The 18,772-nt window shown below is 41.8% G+C and overlaps 2 protein-coding genes across 4 annotated transcripts; one reads left to right on the top strand and one right to left on the bottom strand.

Moving 5' to 3' along the window:
• Positions 1-16: 16 nt before the first annotated feature.
• On the bottom strand, positions 17-2,289 carry mycbp (MYC binding protein). The gene is made up of 5 exons (XM_080788366.1): positions 2,142-2,289; positions 1,864-1,936; positions 1,575-1,623; positions 394-523; positions 17-290 (listed from the first exon to the last, which is right to left on the bottom strand). Exons 1-5 carry the CDS (start codon positions 2,154-2,156, stop codon positions 246-248), a joined length of 312 nt encoding a protein of 103 aa, XP_080644492.1. The 5' UTR covers positions 2,157-2,289; the 3' UTR covers positions 17-245.
• A 443-nt stretch (positions 2,290-2,732) lies between these two features.
• On the top strand, positions 2,733-17,851 carry LOC308332079 (sialin). 3 transcript variants are annotated; one of them, XM_080787711.1, is made up of 11 exons: positions 2,733-2,906; positions 7,372-7,537; positions 8,173-8,390; positions 8,537-8,785; positions 9,963-10,137; positions 10,815-10,885; positions 11,334-11,495; positions 11,791-11,923; positions 13,541-13,688; positions 13,864-13,954; positions 14,251-17,851. In XM_080787711.1, the coding sequence occupies exons 2-11, from the start codon at positions 7,453-7,455 to the stop codon at positions 14,425-14,427; spliced, it is 1,509 nt and encodes a 502-aa protein (XP_080643837.1). In that variant the 5' UTR covers positions 2,733-2,906; positions 7,372-7,452; the 3' UTR covers positions 14,428-17,851. The 3 variants fall into 3 exon arrangements, with proteins under 3 accessions (XP_080643837.1, XP_080643835.1, XP_080643836.1); XM_080787709.1 differs by having other exon boundaries at positions 10,767-10,885; positions 14,251-17,850; XM_080787710.1 differs by having other exon boundaries at positions 8,537-8,770; positions 10,767-10,885; positions 14,251-17,849.
• The last annotated feature ends 921 nt before the right edge of the window (positions 17,852-18,772 follow it).

Genomic DNA, 18,772 nt, shown 5'->3' with positions numbered 1-18,772 from the left:
TTTGTGATGTGTTGCCTTTATATGAAAATGTGCTTTTTTTTACGCCATCAATCTACACAGTTGATATCAATCTTGTAAGTTATTTAATGAGTTTTGCTCATAAAACAACTCATGATTACATGTGGCAAGGAAATTATTTTATTATTGGAAAGTAGTAATAGTATAATCTGCAGTGAGTCACTGTACATCATTGGATAAAACTTGTTTTGTGGTTTTTTTAATGTATGACTGAGGCCATTGATCCTCTATTCTTCAGCTCCCTCTTCAGGCATGGGTTCATACTGCAAAAGCTAGGGAGAAAACAGTCAATCATAAGTTTTTGCAACAGTAAAATTGAGCCATTGTACTTTCTTTCATTATTTTTTACTTAATGAAGAATTATGAATCTGTCACCTTATTTCTTAGCCCTTTGTTCTCCTCTACCAGCATGTCACACTTCTGTTGTAGCTCAGCCAGTTCTAAGCGGAGTGCCTCCGCATCAGCTGGCCCTGGACCTCCCGCTCCAAGGTGAAGCTTTACGAAACTGTGTGAGTGAAGGTCAACCCATTCTCTGTACATTTTGTTCTTTATCTGCAGTGATATAACTCAATGGGTCATTGCTGTTGGCACTGACTTCCCCAGTTAAATTGTGATTGGAGCCGGCCGGCCATCCATGTTAACATTTTTATAATTTGTGGTATTGTAAGGTGGTTGAAAAACAGGGGCCATACAGTATATAATATAGCAGCACATTCATCAGTGTCTAGTCTGACAGTATGGAAAGCAAGGATGTATACATTTGGAAAAAGATTAATTTTCTCCAGGCCAGAAGTAAAGTGTGCACCCAGGGGTGCACACTTTTCCAGAATGTCCCACAAATATGAAATATCGATCCATGATGGTTATAACCCAACTCAATGTATATTACTGTTAACTGACACTTGTTGTCATTGTTGGACTGCTGACAACAGACAGTTTATCTATATGATAGCATTACATTAAAAGCTAAAAAAGGGAAAGAATTAGTGCACTGAATAATAACAAGTGTTGAGTCAAAACCAAATCACTTACGTGCTTATTTTTGCCTGAAAAAGGGGTAGCCTTTCTGTTTTTCAATGCACACCAAATCCTGCTCATAAAGGCCTTTAGCAGATGCTCGTAGAGTGACTTAAAAGAGCTACGGAATACCGGTTAAAAAAGTAAGAATGTAAGTAAGCTAGTCAATAAACAACAAGGAAATAGTAACGTAAATAGAGTGAAGAGAGAACATAGTAGTGCCTTCACTGCCTTGATGAAACTTATACCTGGTAAGAAAAAATTACTCATAAAGTGAACATTTAGCAAACCATCTGCTTTCATTGCTTGGCTCATGTTGCCATTCTAATGTTGCTAATGGCAACAGTACCCTCTATCTTATCTCCAAAATGTGGGTGCTCCTAACCCACAGTTTGACCTAGCCCATCTGATCCCAGCTAAGAAAATGTTGGACCCACAGTAACCCATTTCTGACTTTCGAGCCATAGATTATAAAATAAATATGATTCTATATACTCGCCAATGGAATTTGTGTAACACAACTTAGAAATTAAGGATACTCCAGAGCATTATTCGGTTTGTCTGTCTCTTCATAAAGGGTCACTAGTACTGCAAAAAAAGAAAACAAATGTGATGATAATTGATTATAATATGATGATAAATCATATCAATGCACTAGCTCTGGTCCATAGCCCTAATGCTTGATTCTGCCCTGAATCAAGCATTAGGGCTATGGACCATGCAGAGCTAGGCAGAATCAAGCATTAGGGCTATGGACCAGAGCTAATAATGCACCAAACAATGATGCATGATATGCATCAACTCATTAAAAAATAATACAATACATACCATTGGTGAGACTGTCAATGACCCCGGATTTTTCAAGGTACCTTCTAAATTGTTCACGTTTAGAATCTGCGGCCTGGAACAAAGTATGGTTCAATATAGGCGTTAATTGCTGACAGCTTTGTGCTGCAAATGGGTTGGCAAGTAGAAACATTGTAAATTGTAAAACAAGAACCTACTTTACCCTATGAAATTAGGCCTAAGGGTAAAGGGCCGGCACTCACAGTACAAATGTAAATATTAATAAGATCTGAAAGACATGTTTCGGAGTGGTTACTTACCCTGTAATGCGCCATAATAAATGCGACTTTACAAAGAGCTAAATAGTCAGCAATGAGCAACGTAAAGTGTAGTTAACTACCGACGCCAAATCAAGAACCGAGCGACTCTGCAAGGCTGCTCTATGGGCTGCACCGCCTCGCGTGGGGTCGTTGCTATAGCAACAAGATGAAAACAGAGGAGGAGAAATATTGTTTCTGTTGAGGCAATGCATTAAAACACCATATGTGCTTATCAATTATAAGTAAATCGTTTATTTCCACAAATGTTTTTGACACATTTAATGGACTAAAACCCAACAGCATAGAGACTGACTAAAACAGACACATGCAGTCCCATAAAGATATTGCTAAAACTTTGAGGAAGGGGGAGGCGGAGCCAAATGATCACATGCTAGATTCTAGCATTCTAGCAGCTAGAACGTCACAGCTCAACATACTACTGATTCAGTGATTTGTACTACATGGGGAACGAACACGATCCGTGCAAAGTGGAAAGAGTCAGTCGGTGTAATCTATAGATCTACACTTACGAAACAACGTTTCACTCACGTGACTCATGTGTTGCATTTCCTTATTGTGATAATAGCTTAGGCAGCAGAGTCGAGCAGACAGTCCTTTTTCTGTCGGCATTAGCAGATGCCAATGCCATGGATATAAACTTAAAGACGAGATTCTGGGAAGGTTTTGCACTTGACGTTTATTAAAGGGGCAAAACGACCAGCATCATGCCGGAGCCCACATGCTTAAACTGAGAAAATACATAAGGTAAGCTTTAGCAAAAATATAAAATATGTTCGTCTGTACCAGACCCACTAAAGCTCATTAGAGCTATGGACCAGAGCTAATGAAGCCTTAAGCCCCATTCAGACTGAAGAAGCAGAAGCTAGCTTCTGCTTCTTCGTCCCATGTTATCTCTATGCTGAACAGCTTCTGCGTTTAAAAGCTGGAACAATAGCTTTTTTTTGTTTTTGCTTTTTTTTTTGCTCACCGGAGCTTAACTTTAAAGCAGCTTTTAAAAGCTGGAGCTTTAAAAATCTGCGTGTAGCCAATCAGAGCACAGCGTGGTTTGAGGAGGCGGAGTTGAGCTCATTTTACAAAACCGAAAACCCTCTGGAAAGCTGTCCGACCCAATTGTCCGCATTAAAAAATATACTTTTTGAATATGGGCTGTATATGAAATATGAATGGATATTTGGCAAGACCATAGCATATTTTGTGATAGAAATTAAAGTTTATATGAGAAACAAGTTGTCGAAGCGGTGAAAACAGGTTGTGTTCCGTGTGCCGTCGCGAGTGTCACGTTTCTGGGGACAAGTCATCGTGCATTCACCCCCCCCCTCCGGTTCTCATCGAAGCTATGGATGGACTACTGAACTGAACTCTCCGGAACGCTATCCGTCGCTGACGCTGATTGTGGACTAAACAGTGCACACACACACGGTTGATAAATTAGCAGATATAGATAGATAGACAAACAACTAAACAATAGTTGTGTCGGGAGTTTTCGCCAAAACCTTCCCCGAGAAGAGGGAAGCAGCAGCCCGCTCTCAGCGCGTTTCTGTGCCGATCCTCGTGTGTCTCTCGGTAGTATGTTGAAGCTTTTGCGCCGTCAATCAATACCTTTAAAATAAATAATTAATAGCCTTTATATCAGTTGTATGTACCCCCCCCCCCCCCCCCCCCACACACACACACACACACACACACACACACAGTACACAGTACAGTAGTCCCCAGTACTGGAACGCCGAGGAGAGCTGTGCTCGGAGACGATTTGCGGGACGTTTCCTCGCACTAAAATTAATTGCCCTTGTCGCGGGACCTCGCCCTGAGCACAGGGCGTTGACCACTGGTGTACGCTCCTCGACACCCAGTCTCAACTTAGGGGGTCCTCCGCGGGCCGGGCCACAGGGTCCAGAAGTCGGTCCACTTTCGTGTGTGTGTGTGTGTGTGTGTCGCTGCATTGTATGTTGATTGTTGAAACGTGGGCACCGTGAATCATACCTTTAAAAAATAATTAATAGCCTTTATATCAGTTGTATGTACCCCCTCTATTTATGCAATATGTTGCCCATGTTTTGTGATTGGTTTGCTGCGTTCTGAATCGATAAACCAATCGCATATATTTATTTGAGGGAATCATTTCAGACAGCGCCGAGATAGGAGCTCCCTTCCACGGGAGACTTGGGACTGAATGTCCGGAAATCGCACGTAAACATAAGCTGTTTTAATTGCTTTTACGACGTGCTGGATACATACAATTGTATTTCTACGGTATGCTCTTTCTAAATCAACATTAACATTACATACAGAGCCGCCATTTAAAACAATGCCCGGAGTGTTTCGCTCGTGGCCTAGGGGGGAGAGGAGAGCGGAGTGTGGGGGGGAGACATGAACACTGAAGACGGGGAGGATTGAGATCCGGTCCGTTCGGTTATTTACAAACAAGTTTACCAAGATTATATTATTTATTCATCCATACATAGGTTATGATGTAACTAAATATATCATTATTTCTCCTCTACAGTCGCTATTTTACATTTTAGACTTTCAAATGCGCATCTGCTCAAACTGCCCGTCTCTCGTCTCAAAGCCAGACAGCCAGTCCAGGCAGCTTGAGTGACAGGTACCTTGTACACGCCCACTTTCTCAAAAAAAAGCTGCGTCTTTCTGAGTTCTGCTTCTGCTTTTTAAAGCAGCTTCTTCAATGTGAACGGAGCTTAGCCCCTCTCGGAACCCCCTGGGTCAGCCCAATCCGGCCGGGTCTCAAAAATGTCAGAAACTTCAGTACCATTGGGTTCTGCTTGTAGGGCTACTGAAGCCTATGGGTTTAGCTTTTCCAGAACCAGAGGACAGCTGTTATCACAGTGTCCTCAGTTTAACAGTTTAAGTCAAATGTTTTATAGCATAATAAGAGATAGCCCTAGAATGTCTCTGTTGTTACCAACTGTATGTATAAGAGCCATTCTAGGGCTAAATCAGAAACTGTGAAATGGCCTCATTGACCATTGATCATTTTTGTATTGAGTTGTACTTGAAATGTACTGTAATTCTGCAAACTGTTAATAAATCAATCAATGACTATAATGCTAGTCTTTTATGCGGCATACCTGAAATGTGGTTTGTTGTGGTGACTTAATAGGCTTGCTATAAAATGTCTATTTCCACTTTAAATTATTTCGTTATCTGTTCAATGTATTCATGGAAGAGATCTTCCAGCTGGTAGTTTGGTGGTACCCTGTGAAAACACACTTTAGTTTAAAGTGTGGGATGAAACATCACGAAAGCATTGTTTGCTGCTCTCTGTCATATTTTTTTTTAAAGCGACCATTGCATTAAAAGAGAGAGAGAGACATAGAAAAAGCTTGAGTCATTTTGTTTGACTTCCCCTAGCTCTGGTCAGAGTTCCCCTTAATAAAGGACCACTTTTCAACAGGGTTCAGAAAATCATCCAGTGACCACTGACCAGTGATCATGGGGAATCCAAGTTAAGTTAACAATAGAAACGATGATTTTACTGGTGGACGGGTTTCTGAACTGCCACGGCCCTTCTATGAGACACAGACTTAGTAGAAAGAAATCACACCTGTGTGAACTGAGCGGTGTACTATACTGTACTTCTCTCGTACTGTACTGTACTGTACAAGACCAACTAACTTCAGAATCAGAAGACTTTATTGCCATGACATGTAAACATGTTAGGAATTTGGTTTGGTGGGACAGCAGAGTGCAGTTACAACAACATTAGGACAAGTGCAAAACAGGACAAGATAGTGCAAAGAATAGTGAACTTGGATTTTGAATCCACAGTGTCTGAACAGGGAAATAATTTATGTTCCGGAGATCCGTAATCGGAGGAATAAGAGGAACGAACCCAGAATCGTTTCCATTACATTTGGAACCATTACTTTCCACAACCGGTTTATTACACTGTCAGTGGTTCTCACACTTTTCTTTTTAATTTCAAGGACCACCATAACTCTGAGAGTGTACAAATAAAACAGTGTACAACATTTGCACACTCTCAGAGTTACAAACCTATAAGGGTCCGGAAACCCGTCAAGTAACCAAGGAAACCAACCAGAATTGTTAAAATCCAAACGGATCCCAGGCTGCCCTAGTTTCCAGAATATGGATGGTAGGGTTCATGTGGTTAATAAGATCATGGCTATGATCCGGTATGCTCAGCTAATCCTAGAATTTGCAGACAGACCAACACATTGTGATTCTACACAGATATTTGGAATACCTCAGCTAAAGCCATGAGCTGGTTCTCTACAGCAGCTCAAGAGGATCCTTGTCCCATCCATGTCAGGATGATAAAACTCAGGTTTTCACAAATAATGATGAATAGAGGTTTCTTAAGTTTATATCAATAATAATGTGCCTACAAAATGTGTCAGAACAGGTCAGGTCCATATATATGGAGATCTAAGGTTGGCAGCAGGGGCAGTGTCTTGAGTGTACAGGGTTTGATGAGGGCCCAGGTAGTGTCGGGCCTGTTGAGAACTCTACTAATAACTTTGGGGAAGGCCTGTCTAGAGTTTGAATGGACAGGTATCAGTCAAAAGGGAGACATCGAAGAGGAAGGACGGGTAGGGAAGGATCAACATATGGAATATCAGAACAGGTCAGCTCCATATATGGAGAAAGGGTTTGAGATTTGAGGTCAGATGTAGAGTTGCTGGCCAGCTATGCAGATCTAGGTGATGATCCAGTCTTCTCCATGTATGGCTTTGATGAGATCGGTATGGTGGCGTGACGTGTCACGAGGCGTGACCATATATGGAGGCCTTATTGCCGCTGTAGTAACAATAGCCTATTTAAACATTTTCTCAGATTCACTGATTATGCGGTTTTGATATTACGGGTTTACATGCAGTATGGTTACTCCTCCATCCACATGATCTAATTCATCCAATCTCTTGTGACATACTTTCCCCTGGCCCTGACACATGCTGTGCATTTATATAGTGCTTTAATCCAAGGTGCTTTATGATTGTGCATTACACACACACACACACACACACACACACACACACACACACACACACACACACACACACACACACACACATTCATACACAGATGGCGGAGGAAACCATGCAATGCACCAACCTGCTCATCGGAAGCAATTAGGGATTCAGTGTCTATTTTCTTGATATATATTATATAGGTTACATAATACATATTATTTATAAAGATATATTTCTATTTCTATCTCGGACAGAGATCAATGGACTGACTGGGTAGCTTGTTGACTTCCATCCATGCTCCAGTCTTGCATTGCATTCCTTCCTGACCAACTGACATGGCACCACCAGATCAGTGCTCCACCACCTCCGCCCATTTGGGACAGAGTGAAGATACTGAGCCCCTCATTGAGACTGTTGCAGGTGTGTTTTTAAGCTAATGTATTCTTCCATGAAATTAATCATTTAAATCATATTTAAAAATACACCTGTGTGAACTGAGCGGTGCAACTATACATTTATTGTTATAGTTACTGTACTGTACTGTACTGTACTGTACTGTGCTCTGTATTGTAGTGTACTGTTCTCACTTCTCTGTACTGTACTTTGATTATATTTGGAAAAAATCTTTGAGAAATGACAAGACTTACCTTGTGGGGGTCTCCCCATGTGTGCTTTCAATTATTGTAGGCTTGTACTCATCCACATTGTTAGTGTCCAGATATGACGTCTTCCTTCTCTCGATTAACCTTATGGTCTCCTTGGCACTGTAATTGCACATTACGATATTGCGTAATGTTTAGAGATGGCTATATTTAACCAGATACAACCATTTGTTTTAATTATTATTAAGTGAGTGGTAATTTAGTTTTATGCACATAGAGCTGTGTAACTGCACAAGATCAAAAGCAGTCTTTTTCTTTTGCCCGATATCCAATACTGTCAATTATTCAGGCAACTTAGCTCATTCTCCTTTATGTACTGATTCATCTTTTATTTTATTTAAATCAACGTACTCATGATGACGTCGTTAACCACATAATATGTACCCTGTACAGTCCCTCCCCAGTGCGGCTCAGCTCGGCTCAGCCTGGCTCTAATGATGTTCTTTGGGTTTTCCGTCGTCTACGGTCTCCGCGTCAACCTCAGCGTGGCCATGGTAGCCATGGTCAACGCCACTGAATCGGAGCCAGCCACGAACGGCTCAATAGTCCATGAGTGTCCCCTACCTCCACATGATAGGAACAGCTCCCAGACCCCAGACCAGCCAGATGGGGTATGATTGTTACTGCTGGTGTTCCCCCTCTGTTTCTCTTCTTATTTTCTCCCTCATCCTTTTCATATTTCTATTTCCCGATGAGGAGCAAATGCAACTCATTACTATCATGGTTACTCTCTTAAGCATCTCCTGCTTTCTCTCAGGTTCCCCAGTACTCTTGGGACACTGAGACCCAGGGCTGGCTGCTGGGAGCATTCTTCTTTGGATACCTGTGCACCCAGATACCAGGGGGCTACCTATCGGGTCATTATGGGGGCAGCATCTTCCTGGGGGGAGGAGTGCTGGGCACTGCTGTCCTCACCATCCTTACCCCACTGGCCGCCCAGTGGGGGTCCTACTGGCTCTTTGCCCTAAGAGCCCTGGAGGGGTTTGGGGAGGTAAGAAAAACAGATGTATTTTTTTCTTTATTTACCCAGGGTAGTATCTCTGAGCACAAATGCTCATTTTGAGCCATTGCTGCACATAGACAGACACATTAAAACCTGGGAGCTGATCAGAAAAAACCCAGTCTTATACTGTGTTGGCCACTGAGCAACTCGACTGGAGCAGTTGGGGGTTCAGTGCCATGCTCCAGGGCACTTCAGCGGTAGCCTGGCATGGCCAGACTAATATAACTGCGTAGATATCACTGCGTAGATATTTGTCTGGAACTTCGATGTGGAAGATTTATTTACGAGGGGCGGCTACACAGCAAAGAGTCTCATTGGTCACCCATTACTAATGGGGTGAGTGAAATGTAATTCAAATTGAGGAGTGTCAGACCAATCTGCCCAGGGCATCCCCCCCCCCCCCATAGTCAGATTTGTCTGGCTTCCAGGCTACTTCACTGTGTGATAGGGGTGAGTGGTGGCCATTCCCTTTCCCTTCCCGATTTTTCCTGTCCTGGGAATTTAACTGGGAATCCTCTGGCTCCTCTAACCTTTAGAAAAAGTAATAGAATACATCACTTGGTAGAGGTGCTGCTGGGTTCAAAAGTAGCATCAGAAAAAGAGAAAAGAGCCTGCACACTCATCTGCTCCAAAAGTGTACTTTTGGAGCAGATGAGTGTACGGGCTCTTTTCTCTTACTCTAACCTTTAGGCTACCACTGCATCAACTTTAGCAGGTTGTGAAATATAGAATATGCACCAAAAGATAAATGGTTTATTACCACTGCATAGTGTTTCGAGCCTAGTGGCTCTTCTCTTCCTCTGAGGAAGTGTGCAAACTCTGTTCTTTCACTGTTTGCTAATTGCTTCTGCCCTGCACCTAGCATTTAAAATGTGTTGGATTGGATGTGCATGATTTTCTACTTGATTGTACAAGTTACCTGCGGTACTTTCAGTCAACTAATGACTGGGTAAGAATATGTGAATTGTGACTGCTGCAGAGTTGTGAGATGTTTTAATGGAGAACAGAATTCCAATCAGTTCTCCTGTGTGATGGTGTTCATATCATATGAAACAAAATTGTGCACTGTGCATAGATTTGCACCCTCTGCTGGACAGATTTGAATGACATGCATGTCAGAGAGAGCCTCATTACAATTGTTTTCTGTTTGATGTGGTCTTATCTGTCGCCGTTTCTGAAGGGCGTGACATTCCCAGCCATGATGGCGATGTGGGCACGATGGGCTCCACCGCTGGAGCGTTCCCGCCTCATTACCCTGTCTGGTGCAGGTGCCAACTTTGGGGCCTTTTTGGCGCTGCCCATCACTGCCTATATCTGTCAAACACTGGGCTGGCCTTATGTCTTCTACATCTGTGGTGAGGGGAATTCTCTCTCTCACACACACACACACACACACACACACACACACACACACCAGAGCATGTGAGCAGAGCGGGAGCGGAGCGATGGGATTATGAATTGAGTGCTGAGCGGTTTGAAAGTGGGTCAGATCGGCTTCGGAGCGAGGACCGGCCTTCTGCTCCAAGGCGCTCCGGTGGGGGCCGTGCACCACATCTTTGAGCATGTCTGGTCGCACGGACAGACACAGAGACAAACAAAACACTTTGAAAATGTATCGACATGTCCACTTACACTGTCTTGTGACACACATGGAAATCTAGTAATTTAAGATTATCCCACTGTTGCACTCTATATGATATGAGCACTCAATACAACCATTATTAGTTATTCCAGTCAATTAGTCATTCCAGATAATGAATAGATAGATTTACACTACAGCATCTGCATCTACATGATCTGCTAATCCTAAAATTACGTTCTGGCCAATTTTCTGAAGCAATCAATATTATTTCCACACTAATGTGAACTGTTTATGGTCAATTTTTATACACTACTAATTAAATGAACCCTCCGCTCCGGATTTGTATGTGATTATTACAAAGACATTGTTTATGATTAAACAGGCCTCTCTCTCTCGTTTTAGGAGGTGCTGGTTGTCTTTGGGCTGTATTTTGGTTTATTCTGGTTTCAGATGACCCTCGCACCCACCGTCGGATCAGCGAGGAAGAGAGAGAGTATATCATCAACTCTATTGGCCCACAGGTACCCATGAAACAAGTTTCACAGTCACCATAACATTGGAGCAGGAAATAATCATAATCTTGTTTTTCATTTGCTTGTTGCTTTGTTGTACATTGGTCTTGCATGCCAAAAATAGTTGATTTACAAGCACACAACGCATGGCTTCCCGATCCATTGTGAGTTGTAGATCTGCTATTCTGGGTACCGTGTCATTAGTCAGAAGGTTCATTGTTCCCAAATTACTATCCCTATCTCTAACCCTAACCTAAACATAACCGCAAGCACGGGAGCAGTGCATGTTCGTCAACCTTAATGCATGTTCAGACTAACGGGACTTCGATTCTATGGGCAGTCTATTCTGTGCCATTTGTTCTGCACCGCTCTCTCCTGTGTGCTAATCAATAAAGCAGAACTATCTTAAAAATCTAAATGTTTTAAGACTGAACAAACTCCAATCTACAACCTGCAGGGCACAGGTCATGGCTGGTCCATGCCGCTGTTACCCATTGTGCTGTCGGTGCCATTGTGGGCGATCATTGTGGCGCAGATGTGCAACAACTGGGGGTATTACACCCTGCTCACCTCCCTGCCAACTTACATGAACAATGTTCTGCACTTTGACCTTAAATCGGTAATGTGATAATGTTTTACAATTTCTCCCTCTGAATTCAAACAGATCATTTCCCTCTAAACAAAGTTTATAAGTTGTGTTTACCCTTCTTCCCAGAAGGGTTTGTGTATGTACGTGATTAAAAGCTGTGTTTAATTGAATGCTTGGTTGCAGACAATGCTAGTGATATTTTAAAATAATAATAGATGCTATGACTGAGGAATAATATGTTTCTCTCTTTCTATCTCTCTCGTCTCTCTCTCTTGCTCTCTCTATCTTCCTCCTCTCTCATGTGTTCTCTCTCCCACTCCCTCAGAATGCCTTTCTGTCAGCAGTGCCTTACCTGGGTGCCTGGTTTCTCTCTGTAATCTCAGGTTTTGCTGCAGACAGCCTTATAGCCAGAAAGCAGCTTAGTGTCACCGCTGTACGCAAAATATTTACACTCACAGGCAAGGGAACTTTTATTGTGTGTGTGTGTGTGTGTGTGTGTGTGTAGAGTTGTAGTTGTGTGCAAGTAGTTGTGCGTGTGTGTGCGCAAGTAGTTGTGCGTGTGCACATGCGCAAGTAGTTGTGCGTGTGCGTGGCAATGTGCATGTATTTGTTTATAATTCATGAAGTGGTTCAGCACTTTCAGTATGCACCATTTTATTTAACCTACCATCTTCATAAGCATGTAATGATTGATAAACATTGTGACCAAATAGCTGCCATAACAGACTTGGCTAAATGGAATATAAGATTTCAATTGAAAAAATCCTGCCTCCATGTGGCATTTTTAAAATTATGCTTATTGTTCGTTTTCATTGAACTTCAACTTTATGGTCACATCACAATTTTACACCAGGAGTGATTGAAATAGTTGTGTGCAACCTTCCTAGTTGTAGGTATGTAGGTGCTTCCACATGTTTTTACTTTGGACATTCTTTTCCTGTGCAAAGCAACAGGAAAAGAATGTCTGACTACACTGCAGAATTGGTTCCCCTCTGTTTATTTTCTGCTTTGTTGCAACATGGCAGCACGTGAAGTGTAGAACAATGAGAAACTAGAAAGTAACTGCATAGCAGAATACACTGTTTTAGCCATTTGTTTTAACCACTTAAGTCCTATAGTATTATGATATACCAAGTTGTACAACAAATATTGAAATTAGTCGATCTACAAGCTTGCAGATCTGCTATTTTGGCTATTTATGTTGGGTTTTTTTTGCCTATTATGACATGCCAGAATTATTGACACTAGGTTGAAAATTGTTAAATTGCTGTATTTTATTATGCCACACAGACATGCGGTTGAGACGTGGCCTAGCCTGTATCAACCTATCACACAGATTATTTTATAATCTTATGAATTAAGCTATTCAAAGTTACAAACTATGGCATGTTTGATGATTCTCATGTCAGATGAGCAGTGTTGAAACATAACTAACCTCCCCCTCCTCCCCTCATCGGGAGCAATTAGGGGTTCAGAGTCTTGCTCATTGATACCCGGGTTCGAACTAGGAATCCGGTCACTCTGCCACTGACGCCCCATATATATATATATATATATATATATATATATATATATATATATATATATATATATATATAGTAGTTGCTGCGAGAGTGAAGTCTAGCCAACACCAACTCGGGATTCCTGGATCGCTGCCCTCCACAAATTCCTATCCAACATCAACGTTCTTGAGCTCTGCAGTGTTGTTAGCCAAGCTGTCGCGCCGCAGCACATTTATATATAAATATATATATATATATATATATTAGCACTTTATGCATTCTGTATAATTTATTTGACTGTTCATTCTTTATTCTCTCTTAACCAATTATAAAACTTCCTGTAACTGCAGTGTTGAAAGCTTGCACACAAATTATTTCACCCACCTTTTTTTTTACTCGTAAGTGTGTGATGTGACAATTAAGTTATTTATGTCTAACACACTGAGTGCAGGACTCAATGCAGAGGTGATTCAGTGTGTGCTGTACTTGGATTCTCTGCACCATAGAAGAGAGTAAGGCAGTGGTGTGCATGTTCTCTTTTACATGTCTCCATCTGTTTCCATCGTTGCTCAGGTCTCCTACTGCCTGGGGTCTTCCTGGTTGCCGTGGCTTATGCCGGTTGCAGTGCTATCCTAGCCGTCACTTTCCTCTCCCTCTGCACAACCATCGGAGGAACCAGTGGCGCAGGAGTCTTTATGAACCAAATAGACATCGCACCTCGGTTGGTGTCGTATAGAAACATTTACATGTTACATGTAGACATTTAACTGAGGCTTTTATCCAGTATAGCTTAAGAGCACATATTATAACAAGTCGCACAGCTCGATTTAACAGTTGCTATCAGCATTCATTTCGTATGGATTATATCACTGAACTTCCTCACTTTTACTTTCCAGGTATGCAGGTGTTCTTCTAGGAATCACTAATACTTTTGGGACTATTCCTGGTGTGGTGGCACCTATTGTTACAGGCTACCTGACCAAAAACGTAAGATGCCTGAATATAAGTTTGTACTGTATACTTATACTCATTATACTACCAAACATACAGACACGAGGTGTTGAACTAAAATACGCACACATGCATTCACACTCATTTACCACACACAATACACTAAGACAATAAGATACACAGAAAGGACAATACACATGCAGTCATTGAAAAGCAACACCCTTAACAACTGATTTCTACTTAATAGTATGATGGTGTAACTTGCTAAAATTACTAATTTAAAAATGTTCTCCTATAATAAACAGCCCTGTTATATCCTTTCCTGTTTATAGCACTCAATAGCGGGCTGGAGGAATGTGTTCTGGGTTTCGGCAGTAATCAGTGCCTTCGGTGGCATCTTTTACACCATTTTCGGCAGCGGAGAGATCCAGACGTGGGCCCTAACTGAGGAAGACAGGGCCGAACTAGAGAGGAAGAAGAACAGGACTGTGAATATAGTCGACATATAGCAAACTATATGTACCTGTATATTATATTCGTTTACATGTAGTTGTTCCCATAGTATACCAGTATCGGAAAAGCTACCGATACTGCCTGAAATGCCAGTCTGCTGATCCGACACCACGTCATTTATCACATGATGGTAATATAGTTTGATTGCTTCAGATAAGTAGTTGCACTACTGTTTTATACTCTTACTGTACTATTTGCATTATTATTTTACTAACTTGTAGCTGCACTTAAACAATTATATTATTAATGACATTTTTATTTATCAGATCAGTGGTTCTTAACTTTTGTTTAATTTCAAGGACCCCCATAACTCTGAGAAGGTACAAATGGATTTGGTTCCATTAGTTTTTTCCCAGATTTATTTTACACACAGGTATCAGATAGTGTCTCGGATATCGTATTGGTATCGACCGATCCGCAAGTTATGGGTATCGGAATTCGTACCAGGAAGGATTTTTTTGGTCGGTACATGTCAACATAACAAACTGAATATATTATATTTGTTTACCTGTATTGACCAGGTGTGCTTTGCATTGGTATACCGTACATGGAAGAAAAACAAATCTGATGTGCATCTACTCAGGCAGTTGGTCATCAAAGTGTTGTTGTTTAAGGAGCTTTCTCTCTCAATACACAAAAATTGTTTTGAACAAGATAGTATTTGCAATATTATTACTTGCTCAATTTTGCTGCATTCTGCACTAGTACTTGCACATACTTGCCCGATACTGTATAACAGTACAAATCTTGAAAACAAAGAATGAATAGGGCTGGTACAATCAGAAATAGTTTTCAACTTTCAGTCTCTTCTTTGGGTACAGATCATCTAAATTGTAATGTCCTTGCCTCCCAACATGTCTGTGTTGTCACAGTTGTGTATACTAGTACTGACTCACCTGCCAGTGAGGAGCCCCAACCGGGAGGATGTAGATTGTAGCGCCTTCGTTCTACTTTTCCCGCCCAACACTCCCTGCTGACAGGTGCCGTCCTCGCCCGGCTTCGCTCCCTTGAACACGTGCCAACTGGGTTCGCATGGACCCCCGACAAAGCCGGATGCACCACGGTGGATTTGAACCCTTAATGGTGGGCAGGGACTTTACAACTGCGCCACCCCAACGCCATTTATCCCTATTCATCCATATTCTGAAAATAGATAGTCTGACAAGAATTAATCTCTTGTTTATATTGAAACATGGCAGTCTTATAATTGTAGTGTATGTACAAACTTACACTTTGCATGATATGTCATTTTGAGCAAGCGATACCATCGCACATTATTAGCTGGCTGTCTGCGAATGTAGACCGTACCCAATATTACTACCTAATATTGGATCATTTCCAGTTTTCCTCTTATCACGGTGATCATGGTGCCACAGTTCTCAAGTTTGTGTAATCACTGCCTTTATGGAAGGATGATATTTGAAGAAAGGTGTTTTCTGTATGTATTTCCGAAATGCATTGTGAGTATAATGTTTTAGAAGGAAGTAACGCAATAATTTGTCATTGCACTATGAATTATTTTGTTATGCAATGATTTTGTATGCCTTCTATTTTATTGTGAAAAACAAAAGTTTATACTTTTAAAGTGAGATAAGTGGAACTAAAATGAATAATTGTCTCCACCAGGCCAAAGGCATGGGGAGATAATATGTTTTGCACTCCGTCTGTGTGTGTTTGTGTGTCCATTACAGCTAATCTCCGGCACCATTGTTCCAAATTTTGCACACACACTCCCTAGATGCCAACGATGAACCTCTGCCCCAAATTTTCCTGAACGGAAACCAGAACGGAAACTAGCGCCACCAGGAGGCAGACTTTTGTAAAACACATTTTTTTGCTATTACTCCTCCAGATTTGTCCAGAAATCCCGCAAATCGTTACACAGTATCTGTATAGTCATGTGTTCAAGGCGGATCTGTCCCATATTTCATATTCCATCCTAATTGGCTAACATTGGCTTTCAAAGTTTACAGGACTGGCCCGTTTTGAACAAAAAACCTCAAATCATGAACGCAGCGTGCAATTTACGTGAAATCTTTCACACACTTTCTTACTAGGCTGAGGAATTATCCCACCCTTTTCACATTGGCCTGTTATAGCGCCACCAACAGGTGGATATTTACAAACACACGTTTTTGGAACAAAATGCCTCAAATTATCCAATTGCCATTTAAGGCATAAGAACAAATGGCACCCTTTTCACATTGGCCTATTATAGCACCATCAGGAGGCCACAACCTGACCTGCCCTGGTGGAGACCTGTGCCCTGAGGGGCACTTTTTCTAGTTGTTTTTATTGTGTGTGTGCGTGTGCGTGGTCATGAATACTCGACTCTAAAGGCCATGTAGGCTTACATGGAAAGTGTTCAGATGAGCCAAATTCTCATCTCTGTGTTCTCTGTTGCCAGCACTTTTGTAATAGGGTGAGCTAGGGTGAGATGCTTTGCTTTCATTGTTTAGGGGACATGTGAACATACCACTGGTCACCTCTCCAAATCCCTGCAACATGTCATGCGTAAAAAGTGTTCAGTAGGACACAAAGAAAACCACATTAAAGTTTTGCTTCTCTGCTTGGTCACACTATTATCCTAATATGGCTAAACAGAATTCCACTAAATACTATCAATATTGATACAGTACATGTTATGGTTTCCGGCCTTAACAGAATTAAACTAAATACTATAAATATAGATACAGTACACTAACACTAAGTTCTGAAAAGGCTGGTTAAAAAAAGTTTGTGGCATCAAAACCCAATGGGCCCTGTGCATAAAAGGATACGCGTAAATGGCCACCAGAGGGCATCGGGGTCCGCTGTTGAAGTATACTTTATGCATCCAGCAAGTAGTGTTAGCTGATGACTGTTATATTGGGCAGCTCTTGATAGGCTGGTGGAACCGATAGTGACCCGGATATACATGTCCAGGGTCAGTCGTGTGTGTGGGTGTTTTTGTTTTTTGTTACTGTTCATGTATGGCTCATCACCCATAGAGTAAGAGTTATGGGCTCAACGCGTCAGCTTTCCGCCTGGTTTTTCATTGCGCAGATGCTGTCTAGAATCTAGATTCTAGTCATTTATGTCTGCAGTCTATGCCGCAGTGTTCCGTTATCGTTCCTTGGCAGATATGCAGACTTCACTAGAATCGAGTGCTACTCGTCTATGCCGCCCCTGGTTTAATAGACATGGAGTACCCACGCACAGACAGGCCCATTGAGCTTTCCTGCAGAGTGCAGACTTTTGATTGATTGATTTATTAACAGTTTGCAGAATTACAGTACATTTCAACTCAATACAAAAACTGTTAAGTGGACGACACCATAAAGCAGGGATACTCAAATAGATTTACCTGTGGGCCACATTACAAAAATGGCAAGGGGCCAGGGGCCAGTAGATAAAATTACGACATTAATGATATTGATACTTGATAACTTCTCTCTTTCAATTGCTTTATTTTCGCAAAATGTATCAAAGTACAATGTGCATGCACACAATATGTAAATAAATAAATGTGTTACATTTTCTTGCATAAACACAAAGAGCTGTTTCCATAACTGCACAAATTATTGCACATAACATGAGTAGCTGTTATAATAACATAATAACATAACATGAGTAGCTCTTTGCCTGCCTGCCTGCATGCCTGTCTGTCTGTCTGTCCATGAGTAGTTATTTGTCTGTCTGTCAATGAGTAGCTGTCTTACTGTCTGCCTGTCTATGAGTAGCTGTCTGCCTGCCTGTCTATGAGTAGCTGTCTGTCTGTCTGCCTGCCTGCCTGTCCAATTGTCCATGAGTAGCTGTCTGTCTGCCTGTCTGAGCAGCTGTCTGCCTGCCTGCCTAATTGTCCATGAGTAGCTGTCTGTCTGCCTGTCTATGAGTAGCTGTCTGCCTGCCTGCCTAATTGTCCATGAGTAGCTGTCTGTCTGCCTGTCTATGAGTAGCTGTCTGCCTTCCTGCCTGTCCAATTGTCCATGAGTAGCTGTCTGCCTGCCTGCCCAATTGTCTATGAGTAGCTGTCTGTCTGTCTATGAGTAGCTGTCTGCCTTCCTGCCTGTCCAATTGTCCATGAGTAGCTGCCTGTCTGTCTATGAGTAGCTGTCTGCCTTCCTGCCTGTCCAATTGTCCATGAGTAGCTGTCTGCCTGCCTGTCCAATTCTCCATGAGTAGCTGTCTGTCTGCCTGTCTATGAGTAGCTGTCTGACTGCCTGCCTGTCCAATTCTCCATGAGTAGCTGTCTGTCTGTCTGCCTGTCTATGAGTAGCTGTCTGCCTGCCTGCCAGCCTGCCAGCCAGCAAGTTGGTTAACAGAAAATAAATTGTTATGGCTGAGTAAAATAAAATACAA

This window comes from Protomyctophum bolini (assembly GCF_963924005.1).
Source record: "Protomyctophum bolini genome assembly, chromosome: 17".
In the NCBI taxonomy this organism is placed as follows: domain Eukaryota; kingdom Metazoa; phylum Chordata; class Actinopteri; order Myctophiformes; family Myctophidae; genus Protomyctophum; species Protomyctophum bolini.
This window is presented reverse-complemented; position numbering and strand designations above follow the sequence as displayed.